Source organism: Solea solea, chromosome 3, assembly GCF_958295425.1.
Source record: "Solea solea chromosome 3, fSolSol10.1, whole genome shotgun sequence".
Lineage (NCBI taxonomy): Eukaryota > Metazoa > Chordata > Actinopteri > Pleuronectiformes > Soleidae > Solea > Solea solea.
Window position 1 is genome coordinate 16,692,665 of NC_081136.1, and position 26,344 is coordinate 16,719,008.

General features: G+C 39.1%; 2 protein-coding genes across 3 annotated transcripts in view; both read right to left on the reverse strand.

The window, feature by feature from the left end:
- Positions 1-930: 930 nt before the first annotated feature.
- On the reverse strand, positions 931-12,859 carry etnppl (ethanolamine-phosphate phospho-lyase). 2 transcript variants are annotated; one of them, XM_058624858.1, is made up of 13 exons: positions 12,727-12,859; positions 12,142-12,260; positions 11,785-11,944; positions 9,781-9,855; positions 9,329-9,422; positions 7,725-7,841; positions 6,360-6,442; positions 5,461-5,686; positions 4,506-4,660; positions 2,917-3,006; positions 1,745-1,875; positions 1,473-1,543; positions 931-1,354 (listed from the first exon to the last, which is right to left on the reverse strand). In XM_058624858.1, exons 1-13 carry the CDS (start codon positions 12,783-12,785, stop codon positions 1,265-1,267), a joined length of 1,470 nt encoding a protein of 489 aa, XP_058480841.1. In that variant the 5' UTR covers positions 12,786-12,859; the 3' UTR covers positions 931-1,264. The 2 variants fall into 2 exon arrangements, with proteins under 2 accessions (XP_058480841.1, XP_058480840.1); XM_058624857.1 differs by having other exon boundaries at positions 931-1,357.
- Positions 12,860-14,134: 1,275 nt separating this feature from the next.
- The window catches only part of LOC131455969 (collagen alpha-1(XXV) chain), a 180,945-nt gene continuing 168,735 nt past the window's right edge, over positions 14,135-26,344 (reverse strand). The window contains exons 34-38 of the mRNA XM_058623895.1: positions 25,450-25,476; positions 24,523-24,576; positions 22,482-22,568; positions 20,192-20,230; positions 14,135-18,582 (exon numbers count right to left, since the gene is read on the reverse strand). Coding sequence (XP_058479878.1) covers positions 18,556-18,582; positions 20,192-20,230; positions 22,482-22,568; positions 24,523-24,576; positions 25,450-25,476 — 234 coding nt within the window. The 3' untranslated portion in view covers positions 14,135-18,555. The remainder of the gene's footprint in view (positions 18,583-20,191; positions 20,231-22,481; positions 22,569-24,522; positions 24,577-25,449; positions 25,477-26,344) is intronic.

Sequence of the window (26,344 nt, forward strand, 5' to 3'; positions counted from 1 at the left end):
TGTATCCATTTCCATCCATTCCATCACGGTGAAAGACAAGGAAAATCATGGACAGGTCGCCAGTCCATCACAGGGCCTTGTATGCATTTATCATAAACAATTCATCTTAGATTTCCACTGCACAGGTTCTTGTGACAGACACTTGCACAACACTCGTGAACATGAAGATTCTACTTAACCAATGTAATTTACCCTCCAGTAGGTGGTGCCATATATCCATAATTTTATCAACAAGATAACAGATAGAAAAATGTCTGAAAATCTGATCTTTTGTGTATATTTTACACCCAAAAAAATCAGAAAATGCTCCCACCAATTTTATTTTTTTTTAGTTTCATGACAGAGACAGACTGTATGAGGAAAATAAAGTTCTACATGTGTAAGTGCAAATAAGGTCACTTATAAGACCTTCATTTCCACACATTCTGTGACATGCAAACATTCATTGCAAATTAAAGTTTACAGCAGTAAATCCAAATGCTCTTATGCCGGACCTTAAAACACCTGTGAATAAGATAATTCAGAAAACTATGAGGGGGGGAATACAATCAAATTATTATTGGTAATAAATTAAAACAGTGCCACAAAAAGAAAGGCATCATACAGTTCAGAATCTGCATCCCCCAATTCATTTGTTATTAATGGGTATTAAATAATTTTTAATAAATGTTTTCACATTTTAGATTACATAAATGTAAAAACTCACGTCCCTTCCCTGTTAATAAACTCAAGTGGACTGTTAAATAGTTGCAGGTTTGTCAAACAGTGTCTCTATTTTGGCTGAGACAGAACAGACAAGCTGTTGACCAATACTCTCTTTACTAACATTTCCCTTGCACTTGATTCGAGCCGATTCTCTAAGAGAGGGCAGACGTCAGGGTCAGAATTCAGTGTTATACAGTATTCACAATCCATACGGTGACACATCGCAAGATTTACATACAAATAAATTTATTAAAATCATGTTTTCAAAGTCAGTGTTGGCAGAAGATGAGATGTACAACTTAACACAATTAGGGACTTTTCTTGTCCTAAAGTGAAACAATGTTCAAGATGCTTTGCTGAACACATGGCTTGATCCCGAGTACAATTTAAACAAACCAAGATCTCACAGACATACAGTACATTGTTGTTTTTATAAAACATTTCTGATCAGGCTAAATACTAAAGCACCTTTACCCCGGGATTCTGTCACCTTTAAAATTTAGGACCTCTGTTTAATCACATGGGTGATAAAGTGCTCACACAAAGTTCACATGAGGTTTTATGTCTTGAGGCGTTTGTGGTTCTTTTGAGGAATTCCTTCCTCATGGATTGAACCGCTGTGATACGGGCGTCCATTTTCATCAGTTGTCTGCTTGAGATACAGTCAAGAACAGATGAAGTTAAAATTAAAATGTCTTTGTACTTCTTAAAACTGCACCCTTGGCTTGCAAATATGTGATAAGAGGGACAATCAACGCCACACCTACCTTCCTTTTACTGGATTCATTCTCTCCATTCAGTTTGTTTGCCAACTTCATGCCCAGTGCTTTCTCAAGTTCTGGAAACACAGACACAGTTACGCTCCTTCAGCAACAGTAGGCTACAATTACAACACCTCCATCTATTTAAATAATGCACCAGCCACAAAGAAGAAGAAGACATGTACCACTACAACACCGTCCCAGCTGACATTACATAGAGAGAGCGAGAGGACAGGTTATTAAAAGAAAACAAAACAAACAAGATAAAGGTTATCTACCTGCGAGTATGTGGTCAATTTTCTCCACCACCAGGTCAATGTCCTCCTTCGCGAAACACATTGGGGGTTTAAATTTGAGCACATTGCGATGAGGTCCGTCTGCACTGAGGAGGATGTGCTGCTCCTTGAGCCTGGAGCAATAGCAACATTAATTTTGCACCGTGCACAGATGCACAAGGTAAAACATAGTGATATCCAATCCACACGTATTTCTATTGCACCATGGTTCTCAAACTGGTATGTGTACCACCAGTGGTACGTGAGCTTCCTCTAGTGGTCCTTGGAGGACAATCAGAAATGCTGTTTCACTGTATATACCAGGGAATATGATCGGATTGGAGCTGAAGAATTTTGACTGGAGTGCGTAGAAAATTAAACAAATAACACATAAATACATAAATAATAATTATAGTAAGAGTCATCTTATCTCTTGCTCCATCTGAATCTAATTTTACTATACCAGTGCCTAAAGTTTATGTGAGGAAGAGGATGATAATGAGAGAGCAAATTATTGTATTGGGAAAAGTCCGTAGCTGACTTTGCTTGGCCTATTTACACCACTCTTACTTCGAGAGCTCAGTATTTTCTCACGTGGTACGTGGTATAAAAAGTTTGACAACCACTGCTATAGCACATTTAAAAAAACAATAGAGTTGACCAATGTGCTGTATAACAACAACAAGGGATTTGTCTGCAGACCTCTGCAGTGAGGTAGGCTAGAGCAAGACCATCTAAAATACACCATATAGTGTAAGTTCTTCAACACCAAACTCATCCAACCATGTTTTTATAGTCCTTGCTTTAGTTATGTTGGAATAGAAAAGGATCTTCCTCAAACTGTTGCCACAAAGTTGGAAGAAAGGCATTCTCCAAAACGTCTTGGTATGCCGAAGCGTTAAGATTGCCCTTCAATGGAGATAAGGGGCCTAACTCAAAGCCCGATTTAAACACCTGAATTCAATACTTAACAGGTGTGACCAAATACCTTTGTCCAGATAGTGTTATTTGCTTATGCAGAGATGCCAACAGCTTGGGAGTTCCAGATATGTTGGTGGTGCTCTGTTTCTGACACACCAATGTGTCAACAATACATAACACTAGTGGAACATTTTGTTTGGGGTCAGTGAATGTTGGTGGTAAAACTGAATGGGTACGACGCTTCTCACACTCACTTATATATGACTTCTTGGGCCTCTGCTGTCGCAGGAGTGAGCTTCAGCCTGTCCCTCACCAGCTCCACCCCGACAAAAAGACCGCACCCCCTGCATGATGTGACACAGTCGTCTTAGTCAACTTTAAACACACACACACTGAAAATCCTGCACACAAACTCATACTGTATCTTGACTGAAACCTTTTTTGGACCATGATAAACAAAAATATGAGCGTTTTATATTAACATTGATTTCAGTGTAATATGTGTCTTTATATACATTTGTTAGAATGTAATGGCTGCTGATTGTCCCTACCAATATTGAGACAGGGCAACGTGTACGTGCGCGAAAGCTGTGAGTGGAGAGCGAGAGTGAGTGAGTGGATTTAACGAGCATCAATGAACGCATCACAGCCGTCACAGCATCCCCACCAGTCTTGTAACCAAACCTACACCCTTGCCTTAATGTTTCACTGCCAAGATTATTTTTGTATTATTAATTAATGAATTTATTTAAGGGACAATGCAGTTTAACATAGTTCCAAAACAGCGCATGAAGCTGATGGGCTGCACAGAGAGTTCATAGGAAATGCTTATATAAAACTCCAGTCCCTAGTTGGGATTTATTTTTAAATACATACAAAAAGCTGCAAATACATGAAATGCAACACAATGAATACAGTATATCACAAAGCACACATACATATACACCAAGTAGTTTTCCCAAGAGGCCACATGGGAAAAAGATGACATTGTTGAGGGCCGGACCAACAAGCTGAGCTCAATTCTGCTCAATATTAATTTGATCACTTTATAAAAAGCTGTAAATTGTCTAATTTTGACAAGCTGCAACTAGTGAGAAAAGATGTTATCATTAAGCAATGAAAAAAAATGAAGTAGCCTTAGTAAAGATGCCAAAATTATATTATTTTATATAAAACAATTGTTGTTAACTTATTTATGTTTATTTTCTAATTTCCAGTTAACTTCATGCTGGACGATCATGATTGGTCACAGGGCCGGATGTGGCTTGGGGCTGTATCAAAGTCAAAAGTCAAAGTTGCTCGGGAGAAATTTGTCTTGGACAAGAGGACCATGCTGCAGTGCAATACAAGACATAACATAAATAGATAAACATAAACCATAGTGCATAAAAAAAACATAAAAACATACACCCACACATACAGTACATACCAATGTACATATACACCCCCATCCGTACCTATATCTATCTATATCTATACACCCATACAGTATAATCATCTTTGTTTTCCTTCCTCCCCCTGAATCGCTCATTGATGAGTTTGATTGAGAGAGGGATGAACGACAACTGCTCTGCTATTAAACACTCTGGTGTTCTGGATCGGGATCATGTTTTGCCATTCAGCCATTCACACTCATTCACTCACACTTTCATACGGCGCATATATGTGCAGCACATTTCCTATCACTCATCTTTCATACCCACACACATCAGGAGCAACATGGGGCATATAGAATCAAACCCCCCAACTTTTGAGTTGAAAGACGTCTCGCTCTACCACTGAGCTACCGTCAACCTACCAATCAGCTGATGCTTATCCTGTAACTGTGTGTCTTTTTGCCTACCGGATATCTCCGATCAGTGGATGCTTCTCTCTCTGCTTTTCCAGCTGATTGGTCAGGTACCGGCCCACGCGCAGCGCATGACCCTGGAGATCCTCCTTCTCAATCACCTCGAGAACGGCCAGGCCGATAGCACTGGACACTGGGTTGCCGCCAAACTGAGAAATTCAAAACCACACACGCAGGAAAGAAGAAAAAAGATCGACATCAAGAGTTTGCACCATTGCATGGTGATGTTAGATAGATTAAAGATGCAGTCTGTAACTCGTGTCGCCCAAAAATATTCACTCCACACAGGAAGTGATTTGCTTTATGTCAAGGCAACAGCAACTTTGCGTTATTAAAGCAAGGCAGCTGCAGACAGTCAGTCAGTCGGATTCTGACTGAACTAGGGATGCACAATATTATCATTCAATATCGGCTTTAAAATGTATTATCCGATATTGGCAAACACGCCAAGCTCCCATGATATGAATAATGAAGTTGAATTAGTTATTTTTTCACATACACACCAATTAGCGATCGTGAATTTGACCTCTGCATTTAAACCCATACACATGAGTAGTAAACTCACACAAGCTGGGCACAGGAGAATTTGGCTGCACTTGCGATTGGATGCCTTGCTCAGGGGCACCCCAGCCCTTGGCCTGTCCCAGCATTTGAACAGCCATTTTGTCAACCCAATGGTTACAATACCAATTCCTTTCCTCTTGGCCATGGTCTGCCTACATGACGAAATGACTAAAATAGCTGAATCGTCTCTTTGACTTATGCTGGTGCTCTCTACAACTATTTACTGTATGTTTATTGTGTAGTTGTCGGCCCAAGCATTCCCAATATATCAGCATATCGGATTGAGGCCAGGTCGACATCCTTTCTCATTCATGTAGAAATCAAAGATCATACATCGACTCTGTTACAATTATTATTACAAGAAGGTTCACATTAGTGCTCTTACTGTGTTGAAATACTCCATTCCGGATGACATGAATGCCTGAGCCACCTCTTTGGTCGTCACCACACATGACATGGGGTGGCCGTTGCCAATCGGCTTTCCCATGGTGACAATGTCAGGCACAAAGTCCTCTCCCTGAAGCTGGAAGGCCCAGAAGTGGGTGCCGACACGCCCAAAGCCAACCTGAACCTCATCGGCGATGAAAACGCCCCCCGCCTTGCGTACATGTCTGTATGTAGAGGTGCAGCAAAGTCCTTAAACAAGGTGGTAGTTTCAGGTATTCAGGTCAATAGTCAAAAAAATGTAAGCAACACGACAATGAATGTATTCATGTAGCACTGACAATGGCTAGCTTATATAATAATCAAACAAGCTTTCAAGTGCAGGCCCATTTATTCTTCATATTTGTCAGTTTTATAACCGTCTCTACCCTACATACCTCTGTATCTTTTGCATTGCTGTAGATGTTATGCTATATTTGCTTGAAAGGGCAGTGCCAAGTTGCAGGGATCAACAAACGTGCTTGGCCCAAAATAGCCACAAGCAGATTTTTACAGCGGTGGAAGGTAAGACTGCTGAATGTAAGTCTTCCCATTAATGCGTAATATTAGTTGTTGGTGTTGCCCATGAGGGAGGTTGATGACGAGTGTCATTTTCAATATTTCCGGATAGACCCTCGAATTAAACATGGAGCTTCCTGGGCTACTCTATACTAACTGCCCCCGGGATTATGGCTCTGTTTCATCTTTTATCTCTCCTGCAACAGGCACAATGACGGATGAAATGAACGCAAATTATGGAACGAAAGGTTCCGTCCGTCTCCATCTTTCGCGTGACGTATAAATGGGCCGTTAGCTTTTCAGATTTGTACTTCGGTACATGAATGAATCTTGTGTACATACGCTGCCACTTGCTGGAAATAGCCCACAGGAGGAATAACCTGCCCGCCACAGCTCTGCAATGACTCAGCAATAAAAGCGGCAATCTGTGCAAGAGAAAAACAGTTCAGGTCTGTCAATACATAGCCGCGACCGACGAGGTGGGAAAGAGGAGGAATCCTGGCATCTGGTTGTTGTTCCTCTTTCATAAGTGCTGTTTCACAATTCACTTGGCAGTGCACAAAGAGAGAGAGGCAATCATTAATATCTTGGAGAGCATGTTACCTCATGTCAGAGTGGAGATGAATTTCATGGCAGTGGGTTCACTTGAAACAAGCGTAGACAAGGTTGTTTGATTGGGTTCATAAGATCACTAGGGAGAAACACTGAATAGCATACATGTATTTGTCCAGTAGGTCTCCTGTAGACGCACATCTGCACATTACAAACTGCTGCATGTACTCTGTGTAATCTCTGGGCCCGCAACAGGTCCTCCTCACCGCTGGAAGCATGGACAGACCCTTGGGTTGTGCTTTTAAACATTGGATTGGATTAAAGGCCCAATATTTTCGACACAGTAAGTCTCCCCAAACACAAAGTTCTTGTGATGTGGGGTTTGACCCTAAAAGCCAGAGTCCTCGATCTGAACCTGAGGAAAGTGAGAGGAGAGAAAAGGGAAAAAAAAGGATGCATGAGTAAAATGAAAAATAGGATGTAACAATAAGGAAACGGTCACAGAGGAGTACATGTGACATTATTGCAGTGTAGCGTTTAACTTTTAATGTAAAGAAATGTTACATTCCAACTATTGTCAAACTATCAGCTCCACATTACTCTCTCTCAGTGTTTCTCAGTTTAGATCTTGTGTCTCCTGGCGATGTTCCCATGCTGCATAGAGGAAGTGATTAGTTTAAGGTCAACACAGATAGAGGCAACAGCAACACTGTGCCAGACCGCTGCAAAAGAGTTTGGCATATGACTGAAAACTCAAAGATTGCAGCAATTTGATGGTATAAATGCCAACCTTAAATGCCAAGCTGCTGCTGTACACAAACACACCCTCAGTCAGGTCTGATAGTATTACTTTACAGATGAAGAATGCAGCGTTCAAATAATGTTACTGTTTTTGTTCACCAAACAGAGGCAGAATAATAATAGCAAAAAAAAAAACTGGTCTGAAACTGTGACATTAGATTAGATCTCCAGTTTCTTCAATTCTTTGAGCACAATAACACAATAAACAGTTTCAACTTTTTTTTGCCATCCCTGGTGTTTTCCTAGGAAATAAAAATGTTCATACAAACAACACAAACACAATCAAACAATATGGTAAAGACAATTATGCATGGTCAAGATTATATTATATACAGTATCAGACACAAACTGTACCTTGCCTCCTTTCTTGTGGACTTTGTCTATAATATCCTTGACTTCATTTGCATATGCTGATGCAGGATCGGGATGATTCGCTCTGTACTTGCCTCTGTACACATCTGGGCTGGGAGCCTGTTTGAAAAAAAAAAGTAAAGAAACTGTAATGACTTTTTAAAACCTAGAAAATGTTTGAATAATACTTAAGAAATCATGTAATATACAGTATGATTATTGTTATGCAGTGGTTCGCCCTCCTTTACATCATGGAGCAGTCATTTGTTTTAGTTACTTTTAAAAGGGTATGAAGACCTCAGTGACCAACATCTGAACCACTGCTTCAATCCTTTGTGTGTGTGTGTGTGTGTGTGTGTGTGTGTGTGAGACAATGAATAAAATATGGCATGTAACACAAGAGCTGGTAAGTAAACAGACCCACGTGTCAAACTACACCAGTAATCTCAAGGATCAGAGTAAAATTTAGTGAGATAAAGACACACTTATCATGTTACCTTACCTGTAAAATAAGGGGTGGTTATATAGGTTTTTTTTTTTTATATGTTTCATAAAGAAAATTCATTCATATTCATAACTGAAATAAATTTTTCGGAAATACAGCTGAGGAAATCAGATAAGCCAGATGGAAATTGCATTACTGCACTGCTGATTTCAATGGAAAATCATTCATTAATTATTTAACACATAATATTTACCTCTCTTCTGCATTTATGTTCTTTTGTGAGTTATTTGAAGACAGACAGAATGTTGATATTTAGCCTCTTCTGAGGCTATTCCATGGGTCAAATCAACACATTTTATTTTATGAAAAAAGTATCCATTGCAGTCACTAATATATAAACATGGCACCTCATTAATTCAAATGTAATCTCTGATTTGTTCCTTTATTAATCTATTAATGTGTGACACAATATTTGACCCAAAAATCAGAGATATTGAAGACATCCAGATCCAGATCCAGTGATGTCGGACCAGTGATGTCGGACCGAAACCAATACTGAATGCCGCATCGGCTTATCCCTACTCTGTTTCAATAAAGACAGCAGCCGTACAACTGTGAATTAAATATTTAAAAGGAGAAATTATGAGGCATTTGTCAATTTTGGTTACTTTGATTTATTTATTATAATTATTCCATCTATACTTTGACGTTTCATTCCAATATATTATCATATCCATTTAGAACTTTGCACAAAACTGCTCATTTGCAATAGTCGTTATTCGTTGTTCTTGATTTGGTTTGTTCATCTGGTTGGATACATTTTTTTGTCCCTGTTTTCCTTCCTTGTACAGCTGCAGTGTATGCCCTCACACTTGTTCTACCTTTTAATATAGCTGTCTATATTTTGACACATTATCTATCTAAAATATTGTTTTGCCATACCATGCAGCTCTACGTCTTGCCCTGCTGAATCTTTAGTTAAAAAAACAAAACATCTGTTGGTCTCCCTCTCTTCTCCTCCCCTGCTTATACACTGTATACACACACTTCTGTGTTCACATGCTAACAGAGTGTGTCGCTTGCCAAGGCCCAGCAGAGTAAGTTGAGTCATGGTTTTTTAATAGTGTGCAGGCAGGTGAACAGTGAGAGTAAAAACACTCACCACATGGACAAATGGATTCTGCTCAGCGTCCGACAGCTGTTGGAACTTATAGGGACTGATGTCAATGAGCGAGGTGACATGGCCGTGGTAGGCACTGCAAAACAAATGAAAAAGCAGAACATGGACCGTGGTCTGTTATGACATTAAAATGACCATTAAATGTGTATACATTTAAGTACTGATAAACATTTAACCAAAGTTCAAATTATTGTCAAATTATTGTCATTTTTAGACAGATATTTCAATTTTAACTGAGTAAGTGCGTATTGGTTTTAAACATTGGTTAATGGCTTCATTAACTAGTAATAATCTGTCTTGATATCGGTCCTGAAAATCAGTAAATAAAAGGACTATAAACTCCTTATTATTATTTTATACTTGGTGCTTGCTGGTTCGATGCAGCACCAGGTTGTTGTTGTTTTTTTCACAGACCAGACGGTGATGCCACTTACTTCTCCAGTGTGATGACATCTTTGTGGCCTCTGAACTGCTTCGCCAGACGAAGGGCCAGGTCATTGGCTTCAGAGCTGAAAGTTCAAGAACGGCAAGGGTTACGACGTGTTACTCAGTCACCACAAAATACACAGCTGAAGCCAGTGGATAACACTTTTACGTAAGACAATGACGCACGTATTACAATATGTGGGTCAAATAAGGTGACACCTGGTTATTCAAATTATGCAATTTCCCCTTATATTTAATCTCTTTGTGAACTGTAAGGGGTCTGTTTATGTAGTACACATGCTGTAGCATGCATATTAGGCAACGTTTCCTAGAATTCCTCTGTTGTAGAGATAAAGGGCCCAAACAAGAAAACAACTGCCCACACAAAAGTATGTGGATGAGGATGATCTTCATACTTTTTGGTCATATTTAAACGTGTTATGTGATCACAATGAAATCTGTGTGACATGTGTACCAGGGTCCAGACCTCTGAATACATTTGCTTTGTTTGCATATATATTTGTATATATATATATATATATATATATATATATATATATATATATATGTACATGATGATGATTTTTGGATTGTATCAGATTTTCCATTTTTATCCGTCCAATATCCAATCCAGTGACTTTGACCAGCATTGAACTGATCGCTATTTGAAATATCTTTTATATATACAGTTGTGTACCTAGATATTGTTTTTCTCAAGTGATTTGGTTTTATTTACATTTAGTGCAAATGTGCACATTTTAAAAATCAAGGCCGTTTAACTGGTTCACTACTTTGTTATTTATCAATTGAAGTTCAGTATCACCACATTAAGTCACCTCACTTTGATTTTGAAAGTGCAAATGAATACCAGGACACTTTTGTTTATTTTACTGCAGAAGAATAAATAAACTAAACAACAAGAGTGTGTTAACAACAATTACACTGATACATTTGTATCAATAATAGTAAACCACAGGTGACTCAAATTCAGTTTATGGCCCCATAAAGGCTTGGGCCGGCCCTGCTGATAACTGCTCTGCCTAACGTGTGCGAGGATTGTTTTATGTATAACATTATTAACTCTTGCTCCACACCTGCAGCAGGAGGTGTCAATTAGTAACCACGCCAGACTTTGATGAGGAGCAGTGTTCGGATGCTCGTGTTAATGCGAGGAAGTCACTTCCTCATTTAGCCTCAATATCAGACTTGAAAATACAGTGTGGACTATACCCCTTTATCTCGCAGCCTTGAGCTAATAACACTTTTACAACAACCTTTATTGTTTCTGTGGACAGTCCACCTCAGTCTACAGTCCATTCGATGTCTCATTGCGTCCAATAACCTTTCATTATCTGGGCTTCATTTATTGATTATGGTACTGTGGCCTTCTCAAAAAAGTTGAGAATACGAGTGCATGACGTGTTGGAGGACACTGCAGCTACCCTGTGAAATCTCGTCCTGAAACACCTGTTCGGAAATAAGAAACGTGCATGTTTGTTCACTGGTGTCTCCTCTGCTTTTAACTACAAGCTTTTACATGGATTTTTAACGCAGTATGATATCTGGCTGGTTATGTTTTTTTCACAGATCATTACTCATCAAGTAAACAGGTTTATGCCGTCATGTTTCCTGACAGGCACTCTCATTTTACTCACGCACATTTTTCACTGTGGTAACCGGTTTGTTTTGTTTTACAGTGTTTCACGTTTTAGGTTCTTTTATATGTTGTTTGGTGGGTTTTTGGGGCACGTGCTCAATGAGGTGTCTTCAATTTGAGATCACACAGCGTCTAAGCTAAAGGAGGTTAGTTTTGGCCTCAAAAACTTGTTGTTTTTGACCTTTCAGCAGCCACTACGTTGATTTGTACTACATCATTACTACAGCAGGAATAAAGGAAATTGCCCTTATGTGACCTATGTGTTACCTGACCTTACCTGACAAGTCTTTATGAAAAGTCGTTTTATGCATGTTGATTCTGTTGATTAGGGAGTGGCAGAAAATTGCAGACATACCCAGAGTTGACAAAGTAGCAAACAGAGAGCTTGTCAGGCAGTTTTGCTTGCAGCCGCTGTGCATAGAGCACAAGCTTGTCGTGCAAGAAACGCGAGTTGGTGTTGAGAAGTTGCATCTGCTGAGCTCCAGCCTGCACCACGTCCGAGTGACAGTGGCCCACTGAGAAAGAGAAGGGAAGACATGCACAGAAGAGCAACGTTAAAGTGAGTTTTATAAGTGATATCAAGTAAATAAGTGACAATTCCTGTCTCTTTCTGCAGCTTTAAATAAAATTCAATAAAATCCAGGGCATCTATCGTCATCATATCAGCATACATTTGCTGGAGTGTGTTTTTTTTGCATTTGTGTGCGTTTACCATGAGCCACATTGTTTATGCAGTCCAAGTAGCGCTGCCCTTTCTCATCATACATGTACTGGCCTTTGGCTCGGACAATCTTTAACGGGTCATCGCTGAAGAAAATCTTGCAAGAAGGCCTGCAGAGGAGTGGAAGTTAACACTGACCTGTGTGTCCAAGGTGTCTCCATTTTGTTGACATTAAAAGTGTGAGTGTTGCACAACTCCGCTAACATGCTGTCATGAATCACAGGAACAATGGGGACAAGTCACTTGTGCTGCAGAATAATACCATGCCGCTTAGAGATTTCAAGAACGACACTGTACCTTGAAATTAAGATTTAATTGATATATTTTCTGGGGTTGTTAGCTGCATATAACAAAGAAATCATAAAAACTGAATCATGTTAGTCTGTGGACAAAACAGCAAAGAGCAAAGTTTGTGCATGAAGTAGTGACTGAGATTGTACACTGTTTGACAGTATGCATATTATTTCAAACATACACACAAGTTCTGCATATTTGTTTGGGGTGCTGAAGTCCTGTCAACTTTACTTTCTGTTTAAAGTCAAAGTTGTCACGTGCATTGTGCGGATCTCGTCTTACCCTACGTGCTTCTTCCTCAGGTCAATGGTCGTCTTCTTGTCAAATATCTCCGCAGACATTCTAATGTTGTCCGGCACGACGACGACGCGCGCTTCTCCTGCCCAAACACACAACCACTGAGCCTCAGCTGCGCAAGCACGAACGACCCGGCTCTATTTATCCATACGTGAACGCGCACGCAGCGCCCCGGCGCCGCCAAACGCCAGCTCTACAGTACGTCACAGCTGCGGTGCAGCTGTTCGAAGAATGTGTGACGCACAGTCCAGTGGAAAAACAAATTGATACATTTATTTTCCGAAATTTAGTACATGTCACAACAACAAATGGGAAAATATAAGAGCAAAACACATTTTAAAATATGTTTTTTGCGTTTTGTGACTTTAGTTAGGGCTCAATGCCACTTTTTAGGGACCGATGCCAGTCCGAGCCTTTAGCAGAATTTGATTTGGTCTAGTTGATGCGCATGACTCGAACACTGGCAGGTGTCATGAAATCAGAATGTTCTTGTATTCATTCATTCATTCAATCATGCCACTTGTTTAAGTTATTTAATATGTTTAAAAAAACAAACAAACAAACAAAAAAACACTCGACTGCTTGGGAAGCAGCCGCTTAGTTCGCTTATGCCTCGGGCTGGCCCTGCCAATAACGGTGCCAATGTCACAACCTCAGTACCTCAGTAGTTGTTTGACATATTTTAAACTAATATACTGTTGACATCACATTCGTTCTGATGCAATTCCATCCAATTCCGCAAGAAATATTACATTTCAGTTAAGAAAATAAATCACCCCACAACAAAATAAAATAATCAAGAAGAACTTTTTAACTTATTTGCTTAGTGAAGTAGTATTTATGTTGTATTGAGGGTTACAGAATCGTGTCAGATTTCGCAGTGCTGAGCAAAATCCAGACATTTTGCCCAGTATCAGACCAATACTGACACCGAGAATCATGTTTGTTGTTTTCTTATTTGATGCACTTTTTTTTATTCGTTTTGCCATTATTTTTTTGATCATTTGTTGTTCTACTTATGGTTGTGTTTTTGAATATGCATTTTGCATTATCATTTATTACTGCTCATTGTTATTTTAAAATAGATGAACAAAAAAATAAAATAAAATAAACAGTTAAACTTGGCTTAATTTTCACCAGCTGCAATACGCCAATCTCAATAGCATTCAAGAAGAGACACTGGGGGTAGAACACACTAACTCCACAGAGTGGAGAAAGCCTTCCGTCAAAAAGGGATCCAAACCTGTGACCTTGCTGTGAGGCAACAATGTGAGCAACTGTTCACTGTTCCAATGTCTGACCTAAGAATTTCCTTTTTTTAATTCTTGTAGGCTTTTTATAGCAGTGTACTGTACATACTGACTACCAATAAAAGCAAATCTTCTGCACGACATATTTGAAAGACTGCATTTATTTGGCTCCAATGGTACAGTCATATTAAATGTCATCTTGAAATATAATAGTGTGTGAACTCGAGGGTCTTCAATCAAGTGGGTAAAAAAAGAAACAAAAGAAAAACACAAATGCATTACATAAACCAAAACATACAGTATATTGTGCCACAACTAAAGAAAAAAGGAAGTTGTAACTTAAAGAGAAGTCACAAAGTAGATTTAGTGTGATATTTTTGATTTTGTACCACAATGGTGTTTATTTTGGACAAACGAAACATTTGTTTTATTGATTTTAATTATCTAAGTAAGGCTGCAGTGCACTAAAGGCTTTGGAGTGTGAGATATTAAAAGAATTACGCTCTTTGACTCTCATAACATTTATTCTGAAAAGGATTCATAACTAGAAGGTTGGTTATGAGTGTATATATTACTCATTCTTCAGAGGAAACATTTTGAAATGGTGACAAACGCCCAGATGTGGGATATTCAGAGCTGCTTGCTCTTGCTAATACTGACACGGAAAGAAATGTTGGCACTTCTGCTCGCGGCAGAATCATCTAAATGTTAAACACAACAAATATGTCAACCAAATACAAAAATACATTTTGAAAATTAGCTGCACATGTTAAAGATACAGCAACTCGTAACAACGGCTGGGTTTGTCAAACACAAGAATTTAAAAAAAGAAACGCGTTGCAAAAATCTCCGTTAATACAAAGTAATGGAAAGAACACTTTAAAAAGGGAAGGAAAAAACAGAGAAAAGAAATTGAGATTTCAATGAAATGTTTGTCCATGTTTGCAGGTATAGTGGTATACAGCGTCGCAGGACTGAACAAATGGAGCTCCACAGATCACAGTTGTGATGTGACATTTCAGCTGCATTTGATGCCACACATATTGACCAAAGTATAAATTGCACTTATTTCCAAATGAGCACACACATTTTTAACAGTACATTAATGATCAACTATACATATATCAAACTACATTCAATGCAAAAAAAGAAAGAAAAGAGAAAGAGTGACAGAAAGCTGCGATGTTTAACACGGTGACATGAGCTGAGCCCCGTCAGCATTCAGCCCGTGAGCGCTTTGTTGTCATGGTAACCTCTCTGACACACTGAATCATAAATAGAAAAGCAGACGCAGTGCACGGATAGCTAATGATCTGACGTGAACACGCCTTCGCACTGAGAGCCTGTTGCGCGTCTGCGTCACGACGTCTTAGCGTGATCCAAAATCCGCTGCACGTGATGGAGACGAATGAAAGGAATGCTGTCGAGAAACCGAAATGCCTTCACTTAAGAAATAATAGGGAAAAGAAATAAATAACGTACCGCTTAAAAAAACTGAGACAAAAAAAATACACACACATATGTACGTATATGCACAAGAAATAAAAGCCCAACAACAATAAAGAAACCTGTTGTGTTGTTCTTGCCACTATTAGCGCTTTTCCATGATACAGTTCAGCCATGGCTCAGTGTGACCAATTTCTTTGCTTTTCCATTAGGGGGCAGTAACTGGTAACTGGTGTTTTTTTGGTACCTGCTCTGGCGAGGTTCCAAGAGAGCTGAGCTGATACTAAAATGTGACGTCAACAGACCGCTGGCCACTGATTGGCCAGAGAGTGTCGTCACTGGAAGAGTCATGAGCGCGATGTCTGACACAAGAATCAAACCGGACAATGCCGAATAGTACTACTTAAAAATCATGAAAACATGTTGATCTCCAACATTTAGACAAGGTCTGTGCTCCAGTCATGCAGGAAGTATTGAACTAATCTTTTTAATGATCTTTTTAAAGACAAAAATGTCACTAGTTTGTGTCATGCAATGACGACCCCGCCCACATTGAAGAGGTATAAAGTACTGGAACACGACATGCCCGATAGTGCTCAAACTGTATAATGGAAAAGCGCCATATCAGTGAAGCACCTTTGATAACAATGAGATAAACTGTACTTTCAAACCGAAACCATGTGGGTTGGAATCTTCTCCACCGTGTGGTTACAGGTACATCACAACAAAATGTTGGTATTTTTCATCCGCTCTTAACAGTAAAGTCGCTCATGCATATATAGTATATGTTTTTTTTCTTACATGTACAGCAAAGAGAAGACGTACTGTGTTGACCTTGCGTAGCACCCACTACATCAGGGGGCAATTCCAATGCAGGTGAAAGATAAATCGAGCTACTTTTCTACTCCATTTAGTTTTTGCTCCGCATGATATGGAATGTGACATAACTGGCCACCTTTTAGCTTGTGGTTTTTTTTTTGATTCACGGAAACCGACTGTTTTCAGCTTTTTTCCTGGCGCCGCATCCTCTACTTTAAGACAATACATTATGTGTAGCATGAGATGGTTCTATTTCATAAAACTACCTTTGTCTGACGACTGACACCCTGGGGCCCAAGGGCTCAGGGGGCCCTGAAGCCCAAGCCTCGGAGCTACTATACCGATGTCTTCAATACTATGGCCTTGTTTAGCCTGCAGCCCGAATCAGATTTGTAAGCATATCGAACAGAATCTGATCTTCCTGACCAACTGTTCACATTATATACTGCAAGCGATCCGATCCGATCTGTGTGTCCATATTGACATTGTCTAGTCTAGTCTTCCACATGGATTTCTATAATTACAGGCCACACCTTGGACAAACAAGTAGTCTAAACCAGTGGTTCTCAAACTCTTTATATCAAGAAACACCTGAGAAAATACTGAGCTCTCCAAGTAACACCATTATCACCAACGTTAAAATACAGTGGTGTAAATAGGCCACGCAAAGTCAGCTACGGGCTTTTCACAGGGGGCAGATTTATTCCCAATGAGATTCAAACTACTTCAAACTGTGTTGATGATTTAAAGAACCTCCAATCAACTTCCGTCTCTCTAAATCTACGTCATCGTTGTAGTTGTCGAGGGACGCAGAACGACGGGATTCCACTGAATGCGTCTAAATTCAGTATGGTGTCAAAACAGGGAGCAGTGCTGAATTCTGCTGAATTGAAGCATTGTGTTCCTTTTTTCTACAGGAACAACGACACAAACCGAATTGGTGGATGCAGAAACATTGACTGAGGTGGATGCATATTACTTCCAATGCCATGAGAGAGTTGCTATGCATTGGATACGCATTCAGCGGAATCCTGGGGGAAGACACTTCAGTTTGAGTTGCCAAAAAAACAAGCTAGATACAATCTGGATATGCTTAAATATCCGATTTGGGCTGCAGTCTTTACACAAGGCCTTAGTTATTCATCCCAGTATTTAAATGAATCCAAATAACACTGGTTATGTTAAGTGATATATGTTAATAGGGCCCCTTCACTCATATTCCAATTGTTATGTTTAGGTTATTGATCCATTATTAATCGATTACTAAATTAGTCGTCACCTATTTTGATAAAAATGAATAAAACAAGCCCTATGATTTTTCAGCTTCTTAAATGTGAATATTTTCTGTTTTCTTTGCTCAATATAACAAAGAAATCATTTAAAAAATAATAAGAATTTTGTTTGGTAGACAAGACATTTAAGAACACCATCATTTTCGAGGTTAGGGAAACACCGATACATTTTTTAAAATTATTATTTTATAATAAAGCAAATTTAGCTTGTGGGAGGGAGATAATCTGTCAGATTCCTGATATTTTAAACTTTTACGATTTTTGTAACTTGTGTACCTGCAGCGGGGGAAGTGACAACACCTTATAAAGAACCTTCCATAGAATAAGTCCAGAGTGAATGAGCAGCTTAACTGAAAACTGCAATGGTTTTTGTTTTGCACAAACAGCGAGAGCTCGTAAGATCAGAGGCTGTACAAGAACACAATCATACTGCGTTTTAACATCATAAAAAACAAAATGATACGAGGAAAAACAAAGCACAATGTCTTTACAATAATCACAAACTTTCTTATATGTGTATGTATACATACATGTATACATACACATACATAAAACCAAACAAACCTTAACCTTCTGAAATAAAAACCATTCCAATAATTAAAAATATGATATAAAGATGTACATTTCTGATAAAGGAATGAATAAAAGCTTGAGGCACCGAAGGCTATTATACACAAAAATACAATGTTTTAAGAATGAGAGCAAACAAGAAAGACAGAAAGATGGTTGCGTTCTGTTGACGCTCTCAGTTCAGGCCCCGAAGCGTTTGCAGGTTGGAACACACACACACACCGATGAGTCTCAGAATCCATTTCCCCGCTCTGAGAGGGGCGTCCAGCGGCAGACTTGTCCAAATGTCAGACCCTCATTCGGTGAGGTGACATCACACTGACGACGCCGAGCCACGAGTGCGACGGTGAAAAAAAACCCTGCTGATATCAGAGCCTCTCGCAGGTATCACCAAAATAAAGCAACAACAACCAACAGCTTTACTTTCTGGGGACTTTTCAGGCTACCAGCCATGGCGTGACTCCCTTGAAGGAAGATTAGAGGAAAACAATTACTAATGCAGAGCTGTGTGTGGGTTTCTTTGTTTTTGCGTTAGTGTTGTTCTTTGCTGCAGAAGCCGTGACGCGACCACAAAATGGTGACATGTATGTACAATACATATAGTTTCAGTACACGAGTCATGCTTTTGCAGGGGTGCAATGTCCTGTTTGGCACAGTCTTTTTTTTTTTTTTTTAGTCCTCCAGAAAATGATGCTGCGTGAATGGATGGTGAGCTTATTGGGACGAAAACAACACAAAACACCTAGCGTTTGGTGTTAGACGGCCAGTCCAGATCCCCTTCCTCCTCCATCTTGTCCACGTTCCCTTCACCTTCATGGATCTGGCTGTGCCGCGACACTCCAAGTCTGAGCCATGCAAAGACTAAAGAGACAAGTTCCGCTGCCAGCCAAGGATCCAAACTCGCAGACAGACACACACACGTGTTGTTTTTTATTTTCTCTCCACACAGCAATGTGAGTAGAAGCAGCTAATGGTGTGAAACCAGGGACGGTTATTATTGTACACATAGACTTCTTTTCTTTTAGACTATTTTTTTTTTCCCCATTTAAAAAAACAACAACTATAAATACAATAAAAGAAGCATTATTTACAAACTCCATGCGTTTCAGGTTAGAGTGATCACTGCAAAAAAAAAACACAGGGGGGGGAGGGGGGAGAGAATGACATGATGATGTTTGCATCTGGTTTCATGATTGAGTTGTACATGATCTGAGTGAGACGGTTCACATCTCAAAACGTTCAAAATCGCATGCAAAAACGTCAACAGACAGAAACACACAAGGAGAAACTGACAGAGGAACCACACGTTTGTTTTTTAAGAGGAGAACAAATAAGTCAATCACAGCTTAAAGTGGAACTATGCAGGATTTGACCCTAATTTTCACCCAAACAGCTTTGGATGCATTGTGATGTTTAAATGGTTTGTTGCTGGGAGATTGACGGTTGTCTCCACTCCCCCTACTGTCTGTTAGCTGAGAAAACCATTGTTGGAGGAAGCAAAGAAGAGGAAATGACAGTCTGACGGAGCGAAGGGCCACACACGAGCAAAGTTCCGCTTTAATTTTTCCTATTGTATCACACTTAAATCTGCAGTGCGTAACTTTTAAATACAAACAAACGTCAGCTGTATTCAAACCATTGCAAAATGTATTCACACAACGCTGAGTAAGCCTATCACCATATCATGGTGTTTCAATCTCGTGTCACCCAAAACAATCCCGCGCTGCACACAGGAAATTATTGTGCTAGTAAAGCAAGATAGCAGCAAACAGGTTGGAGTGTGACTAAAAACACAAAGAAGCACACAAAAAACCCTGTCGTTTAGCAGTTTCCCATGATGGCCCACCCCTGTGCTGCTCCCTTGGTCAGGTCTGATAGTTTTGCCTGACAGAGCCTGTTTTCAGATGAACGATGCAGCATACAGATGACTTTACACACTGCAGCTTTAAATAAAGATTTAAGGTTGTCATTTTTTATGCCAATTTCAGGCTTTTTTGATTTTTAAACTCTGTCTCCCTCTCACATACTGTGCAGTTCCATTGAGTCATATTATTCAGGATACACTTGTCTTACCTTCTGCCAGCATCCAGGCATTGGTAAACCATCTGGGCCCTGTTAAGAGAGGAGGAGCAGGGGAGAGAAACAATGAGAACTGCAGGAGGAGTGGAAAGCTTATGGAAAATCATGATAAATGATGTTGATTTTGTGCCAAACACACAACAACATGCCTGAACACATAAGCCCAAATAATAAAAACAGGAGATAATAGAGACGGAAGCTCCCATCCTGTCTAACTGAGACATCACAGAGACTCTATTCCTCCATATCTCTGTGTTAAAGTCATTGTACAACAAATTAAACCACATTTAAGATACATTTTAAAATCTGAACCTTTTTTAAAAAAATAATTATATTCTCTTTTGTAGTTGCTGTCTCAACCTTACAGGATTTAAGTCCTCAAAATTTAAATAGATTGCATGTGTGATTTTTTGATTTAACACGTTGGTGAAATTCAGGGAATTGTTGCATATTGAATTATTACAACTGTAAAATGAAGTAAGGAGGATATTTATTTGCGCAATAATTTTCCTTATACTTACGCAATATACGCAATAAATGTCTCTCATGACCTCGAATTCTCCTACATGCAATAAAAATAGTGTAATATTCCTTTGGACATTCAATATTTCTCACTTGTCTACAGTCTTCTCTTCCTTTCCGTCTTTTAACCTAGTAGGTTTTGTAGATATCTTTTTTATATATTGAATTTTTGTAGTGTCATATTCCCTGCCTGATTCTTATTGCCTTTTTGTACACTTTTGTTTTATTTTTTGTACTTTTTCACTTCTGTGTAAGTTGTTCTTGTTTTCTCTGCCTGTCAATAAACTGACTCTGAAACCTTTGCATAAGAATTCCTATGTGCCCAGTCTGTTCATGCACAAGTAGCAAATAAACATCTTTAATCTTTTCGTGAATTTATCTTTTTTTGGACATCTGCGAAATCAATAAAAAAATATTTCCCACGTGCAAAACACAGTACCTCATCTCATGCATTGGCAAACATATGTCAACTCTTTTGTTTTAGTGGCCCCACCATTTTCAGTGCTTCAGAACATTAGCAATGAAATGCAACAAAATTGTTGGGACACTATAACAAAGCAGTTGTTGTCCTTATAATTAAGCCACGGCAACTAAAATATAATGAGATGGCAATTTGTGAATCTCTTCTTACCTGTCATGGCTCACAGTATTCACAATAGTATGCCTAGTTACACTCTATGCTATCGCTTCACACACTCATGTTTGACCACAGCATTATAATGTCATGCATTTACACAGGACTGTTTCAGAAACATAAACAAAAATCATTAAAATACAAATTACAAACTTCATTTTGAATTGCCCGAATAGGTCAAATGGAAATAAGTGATTTTCTCTTCTCTTCATGGTCTGGCCCAATTGGTACAAATACAGAAAGGGATAAGGGGAAGTTAACAGAGTAGAGGAGGGGGTTCATGTGCCTGTAGCTTGGGCAACACATCAGTAAAGCTAGTCTGTGTTAGCATTCAAGTTAAAAGGTCAATAGAAGAACTTGAAGGAAACAGGTTTTTAAGCAGAACTTTTTTTTTCTCAAGCTTTAATCCAGGGAATTACAGGACTGAGTTAGAGAGATAGATCAATATTCTATAATCATTTGACTTCTCATTATGTCTGAAAAAGGCTGCTTGCGGTTAGTTAGCGTGCAGGTTTTTAAATTATTATTATTTTTTTAAAGGTAATGTAAAATATAGTGATGAAAAATGTATACATGCTTGTTGTTGTGCTCTTTAGTCATGCATGAATGTGTTTCAGCTGTGGCTGGAGGTGAGAGGCATGCATGGGTACACGTTGGTGGTGGAGGAGGAGGAAGAAGAGAAATACTGTACCAATTGGCATGGGGCATCCAGCCCGTCCAGACCTGGCTGCCCTGGTTCCCCCTTTTCACCCTTAAATCCCCGGAAACCCTGTTTGCAAAGACGACCTGGCAGTGTTACTGGGAGAGAGGTGGACCGCCCTCAAAACCTTGCATCTGTCCACCGTGACCGACGCAAGAGTGGGGGGAGGCGAGGGAGGAGCCGCCCATGTTGGTTTTCTGATACCTCAAGTCCAGTGGTGTTGATATTCAAATTTTTTTTTTCTTCTAATATTCTAATTTTTTATGTAGGAATTCTTTTTGGTCAATTATTTTTGGTTTGAGGTTGCTATTGTTTGGGAGAAGCGAGGTATCTGTTTCACCACAGGGTGCTCCACCCCCTCCTCCTTGTTCAGGAGACGACTGCTCTACACAGCTAGGAGACAACTTCCAGCTCACAGTTGGACATACCAATGGGCAGGGTGCATCTAATCCAGGGGCACCCTGTTCTCCTTTCTCGCCCTTAGGCCCTTTTTTGCCCTTCTTTCCCTTCTCCCCCTGTGGATACAATAGTTTGGTCAAGTTACAAAAAAAAAAAAAATCATTGCCTTTTGAACATCTGGGGATAGCACTGCTATTAGGGAAGGGGAAGTGATTAAAAAGGCCTTTGAGGGAGAAAGACACATTGCCAATGTTAGGTAGGAGAGGGGATACCAGACAGTACTGAGTGTTCAAAAAAACATTCCTCAGGACAGGAGGAGGACAAAAAGGGAGGAAAACACAGTGGGAAGGGATGGAAAACAGCTGTTTGCCAAAAACAGGGGTGTCAAGGGCACAAAGGATGAGAAAGAGTAGAAAGGAAAATTGCCTCCAGAAAAACAGAATTAAATCTACAACAAACTGTATCCCGTCAGAGTAAAACACAAGTTACACAATGTTATTTTAAATGGAAAATGCATGTGAGAACATTTTAGTAGCAGACTTCACAGATGTTAGGTCCATTTTCAGTCGTTGTGATTCCAGATGTGTAGTATTGGAGCCTCAATTCTATTCTAACTTTATTCATTTGAATTTGCAAATTAAAATGTTGTACTGAGTGCATGCAAACATATAACTAAGTGCCACTAGTGTCTGAATCTTCAAAAGTAATTCATGAAAATGATAATCCATAATACACTGTTCACTGTTGGGAAATGTTAAATACATACCAAAGTATGTTTGTTTTTATGATCCAAGGAATGGGATACAGTTTCTAAAAGGCAGTAACACTTAATGTTTGAGAACAGTAATAGTATGGTAATATTATTGTTATGGATTTTCTTTCTAAAGCAATTTCCACCTTGTTAATAACAATGCCAATGCTGTGGTAATAAGGAGATAATATTACAGTAATACCATGTTATAATTTGGTGAATACATTTACATGAAAACATTTTCTGAATCAAAGTAGATCATTATAAAGTAAAATGATAAAATATTATAAAGTTTGAATGTATCCTTCCATATGTCACACACAGATTCAATTGTTATTAACAAGTTTTAGAATTGAAATAAGCTTTTTCTGAGTGATTATACACTATTACCATATCAATAATTACTGTAAAGTGTTACCTAAAAGTCATTTAAACATCTAAGAGACACATTAAAGTCAAACGTGTTGAAACACACACAGATTAGGGTATCGGAAAACCACTCTGTACACAAGCAAGGGAAGAGTTATCAACAAGCTCAAGAACTTCGGGAGGTGACGTGTAAGTTCATGTCCATGCATGGAAACGACAGAAGGAAAAAAAACATAAACAAATGTGGATTTTAAGAGCCTGCTGTCAATGGACGTCTGTTTGATCTGACATGTTTAAACCACGTCACGACAATGAGATTGGACTGGTGATTTTGAGAAATGAGATGGCAAATCATTCAAAGGTGAAGAACAAAAGCTGAGCTGAGAGGACTGGTGATGACGTTTTATGCAAAGGCATGTCTCGGGGTATAGAGATTCAATTTATTTAAAGGGATAACTCGGGAGGGCATGTATCAAGTGATTACACACTAACACATGTTTTCTCCAACTATTAAGTCTTTTGACGTAGCCCACATTGCGTTAAATGCATTCCAGCAACACAGGAAATCGCTTTATGTTTTAAAGGATGTGTATATGGTTTCTGTTCAGCTCACTGACCTAGGACAACAGAAAAAGATTTTACCAACTCATATACGTCAACTTAAATTTACTGCTTACTGCTTTCTCCTCCTCACATTTTGGATCTTTCAAAAATCCTGGATTATCCCTAACTAAGGCTTACTTGAACTTTAGTCAAAATATCTGCAAAGTAAAAGGAATTCATTAAAATGGAGGAGAGAATTTTCAAGAAAGGAAACTGTGCTTTCCTTTAACTGTATACAGCAGCTACATAAACACCTGCACTAAGTCCCATCACTGTCCATTGACATCAGTCCTCTATAATGTTAAGGGGCTTTATTCAACAAGCCATTGCAGCATATCTACATCTACCTTTTCTCCTCTTTCCCCAACGTCGCCTTTATCGCCCCTTAAGCCTGGTAACCCCTGTAAACGTACAAGTCCACTTAATTACTCTGGAGGCTTTTACTGTGATGAGTAGAACAGACCAAAGGAAACAGAAATAAGGTGAAAAGGTTTGAGCCAAAATGGGTGGACATGCAACAAGAATGAAAAGATGTGAGCTGCTGTGCTTTCTCTCAGAGTTCAAGTTCAATTTAACTGACAGACAAAGAAAGGCAGCAATTCACCAGAATCAGATGCAACAACGTACAGATAAAACTCTGACTACATTTACATGCACTGCACGCTAATCATAATATCAATATTTGGAGTCTGTATCATTATAATCCTTGTCCACTAGATATCAGGACATTATAATCTGATTATGACATAAACATGTCAAAATAATAACACTCTCAATCTGACTGCTCCTTATTCCCTTGGTGTTAAGTTTAAGAATGCTATTTACATCACATTGTCTATATCCAACTATTTAATCGGGTTAATATTGCAGGGTGGCCCATGGCCATGTGGAAAGGAAACTTGGCTTGGGTCAAGAGCTAGAGTACTCCTCAAACAAGGTACCTAACAATCATTACTCATTATTAATTGGACACTCTAAATTAACCCCAGGCAGACTGTTTGGGACCATTTATCCAGTCCTAAGGCCAGATAAATAAAAGGGTTGTGCCAGGAAGGGCATATGGGCCTCTGTCAAATCAAAATATATACAGTCATAACACACACTGATCAGTCTATCACTGATGGGTGGAGGCACAGATAATTGTCACCACCACCCAACAGAGACATGTTAGAACACTGCTTGGTTGGTCACAGTAAAAGAGTGCAGTTGCCTTTGATTCTGGAAAGTTGCGCCAGACTTAAAAACATTCATCAGATGAAGTTAAACTAACTTACGTCCAAGCCTGGTGTTCCTGGAGCTCCCTGCAAATTAATAACAAACAACAGTCAGCACACGAAAAAAAAAATCATACAAAACTATAGCGATGGAGGGTAGAAATCTGTGTACTTAAATCATCTTTGCAGAGAGTGATTCTCGGCAATATTTAGTGAATACTATTTTTTCTGAAAGTGCAAAATGACAACACATTTTGACAGTGCTGACTCTCAAGTTTAAATGAGTCAGAATTGATCCCCAAGATCCTGTTTGGAGAACATGAAAGCTCCTCCAAACACAGAAAGGATTATTGATTTCCGCTTAAAGGAAAATCTAGAAAAGATGCCTGCAAACAGTCATTGTGATCTGATGAGATTTATATTAACCAAATGTCACTGAATCAGTAGCAACTTGACTTTCAGGTTTAGATTCAGTTTATTCAAACTAAAGAAGCCTCTTGGATGAGAATTAATCATAGCTAGTGAGATGAGGCCAATCCTGAAGTAACAAGAGAGCCTCCAGTTTGAATGGAAGTTCATGGGAAATTGAGCCTAGCTTTTACTTGATTTATAACATCATGATTTATAAAAAATTTCCTGAGGAGTTCTCACTCACTCATTGTCTATCGCTTTATCCCCCACATGCAAACTCCTCACAGAGGCCCTCGGTTAAACTGGGATTCAAAGTAGCAAATTTCATGCTGTGAGGCGACAGAGCCAGCCACTAATTGGAGGCGTTAATGGTCTCAATCACTAGTTTAGGTGTTCTTCAGAAGCACATGATTCTGTAATACTATAAAGGAAGTTCCCATTTAGAGCAAAATACTGTAGATGATAAAGCACAGCACATTTAAGTGGATACCAGTGAGACTGACAGCTAGTGTTGTCCACTAGATTCCAATGGGTGACATCACTA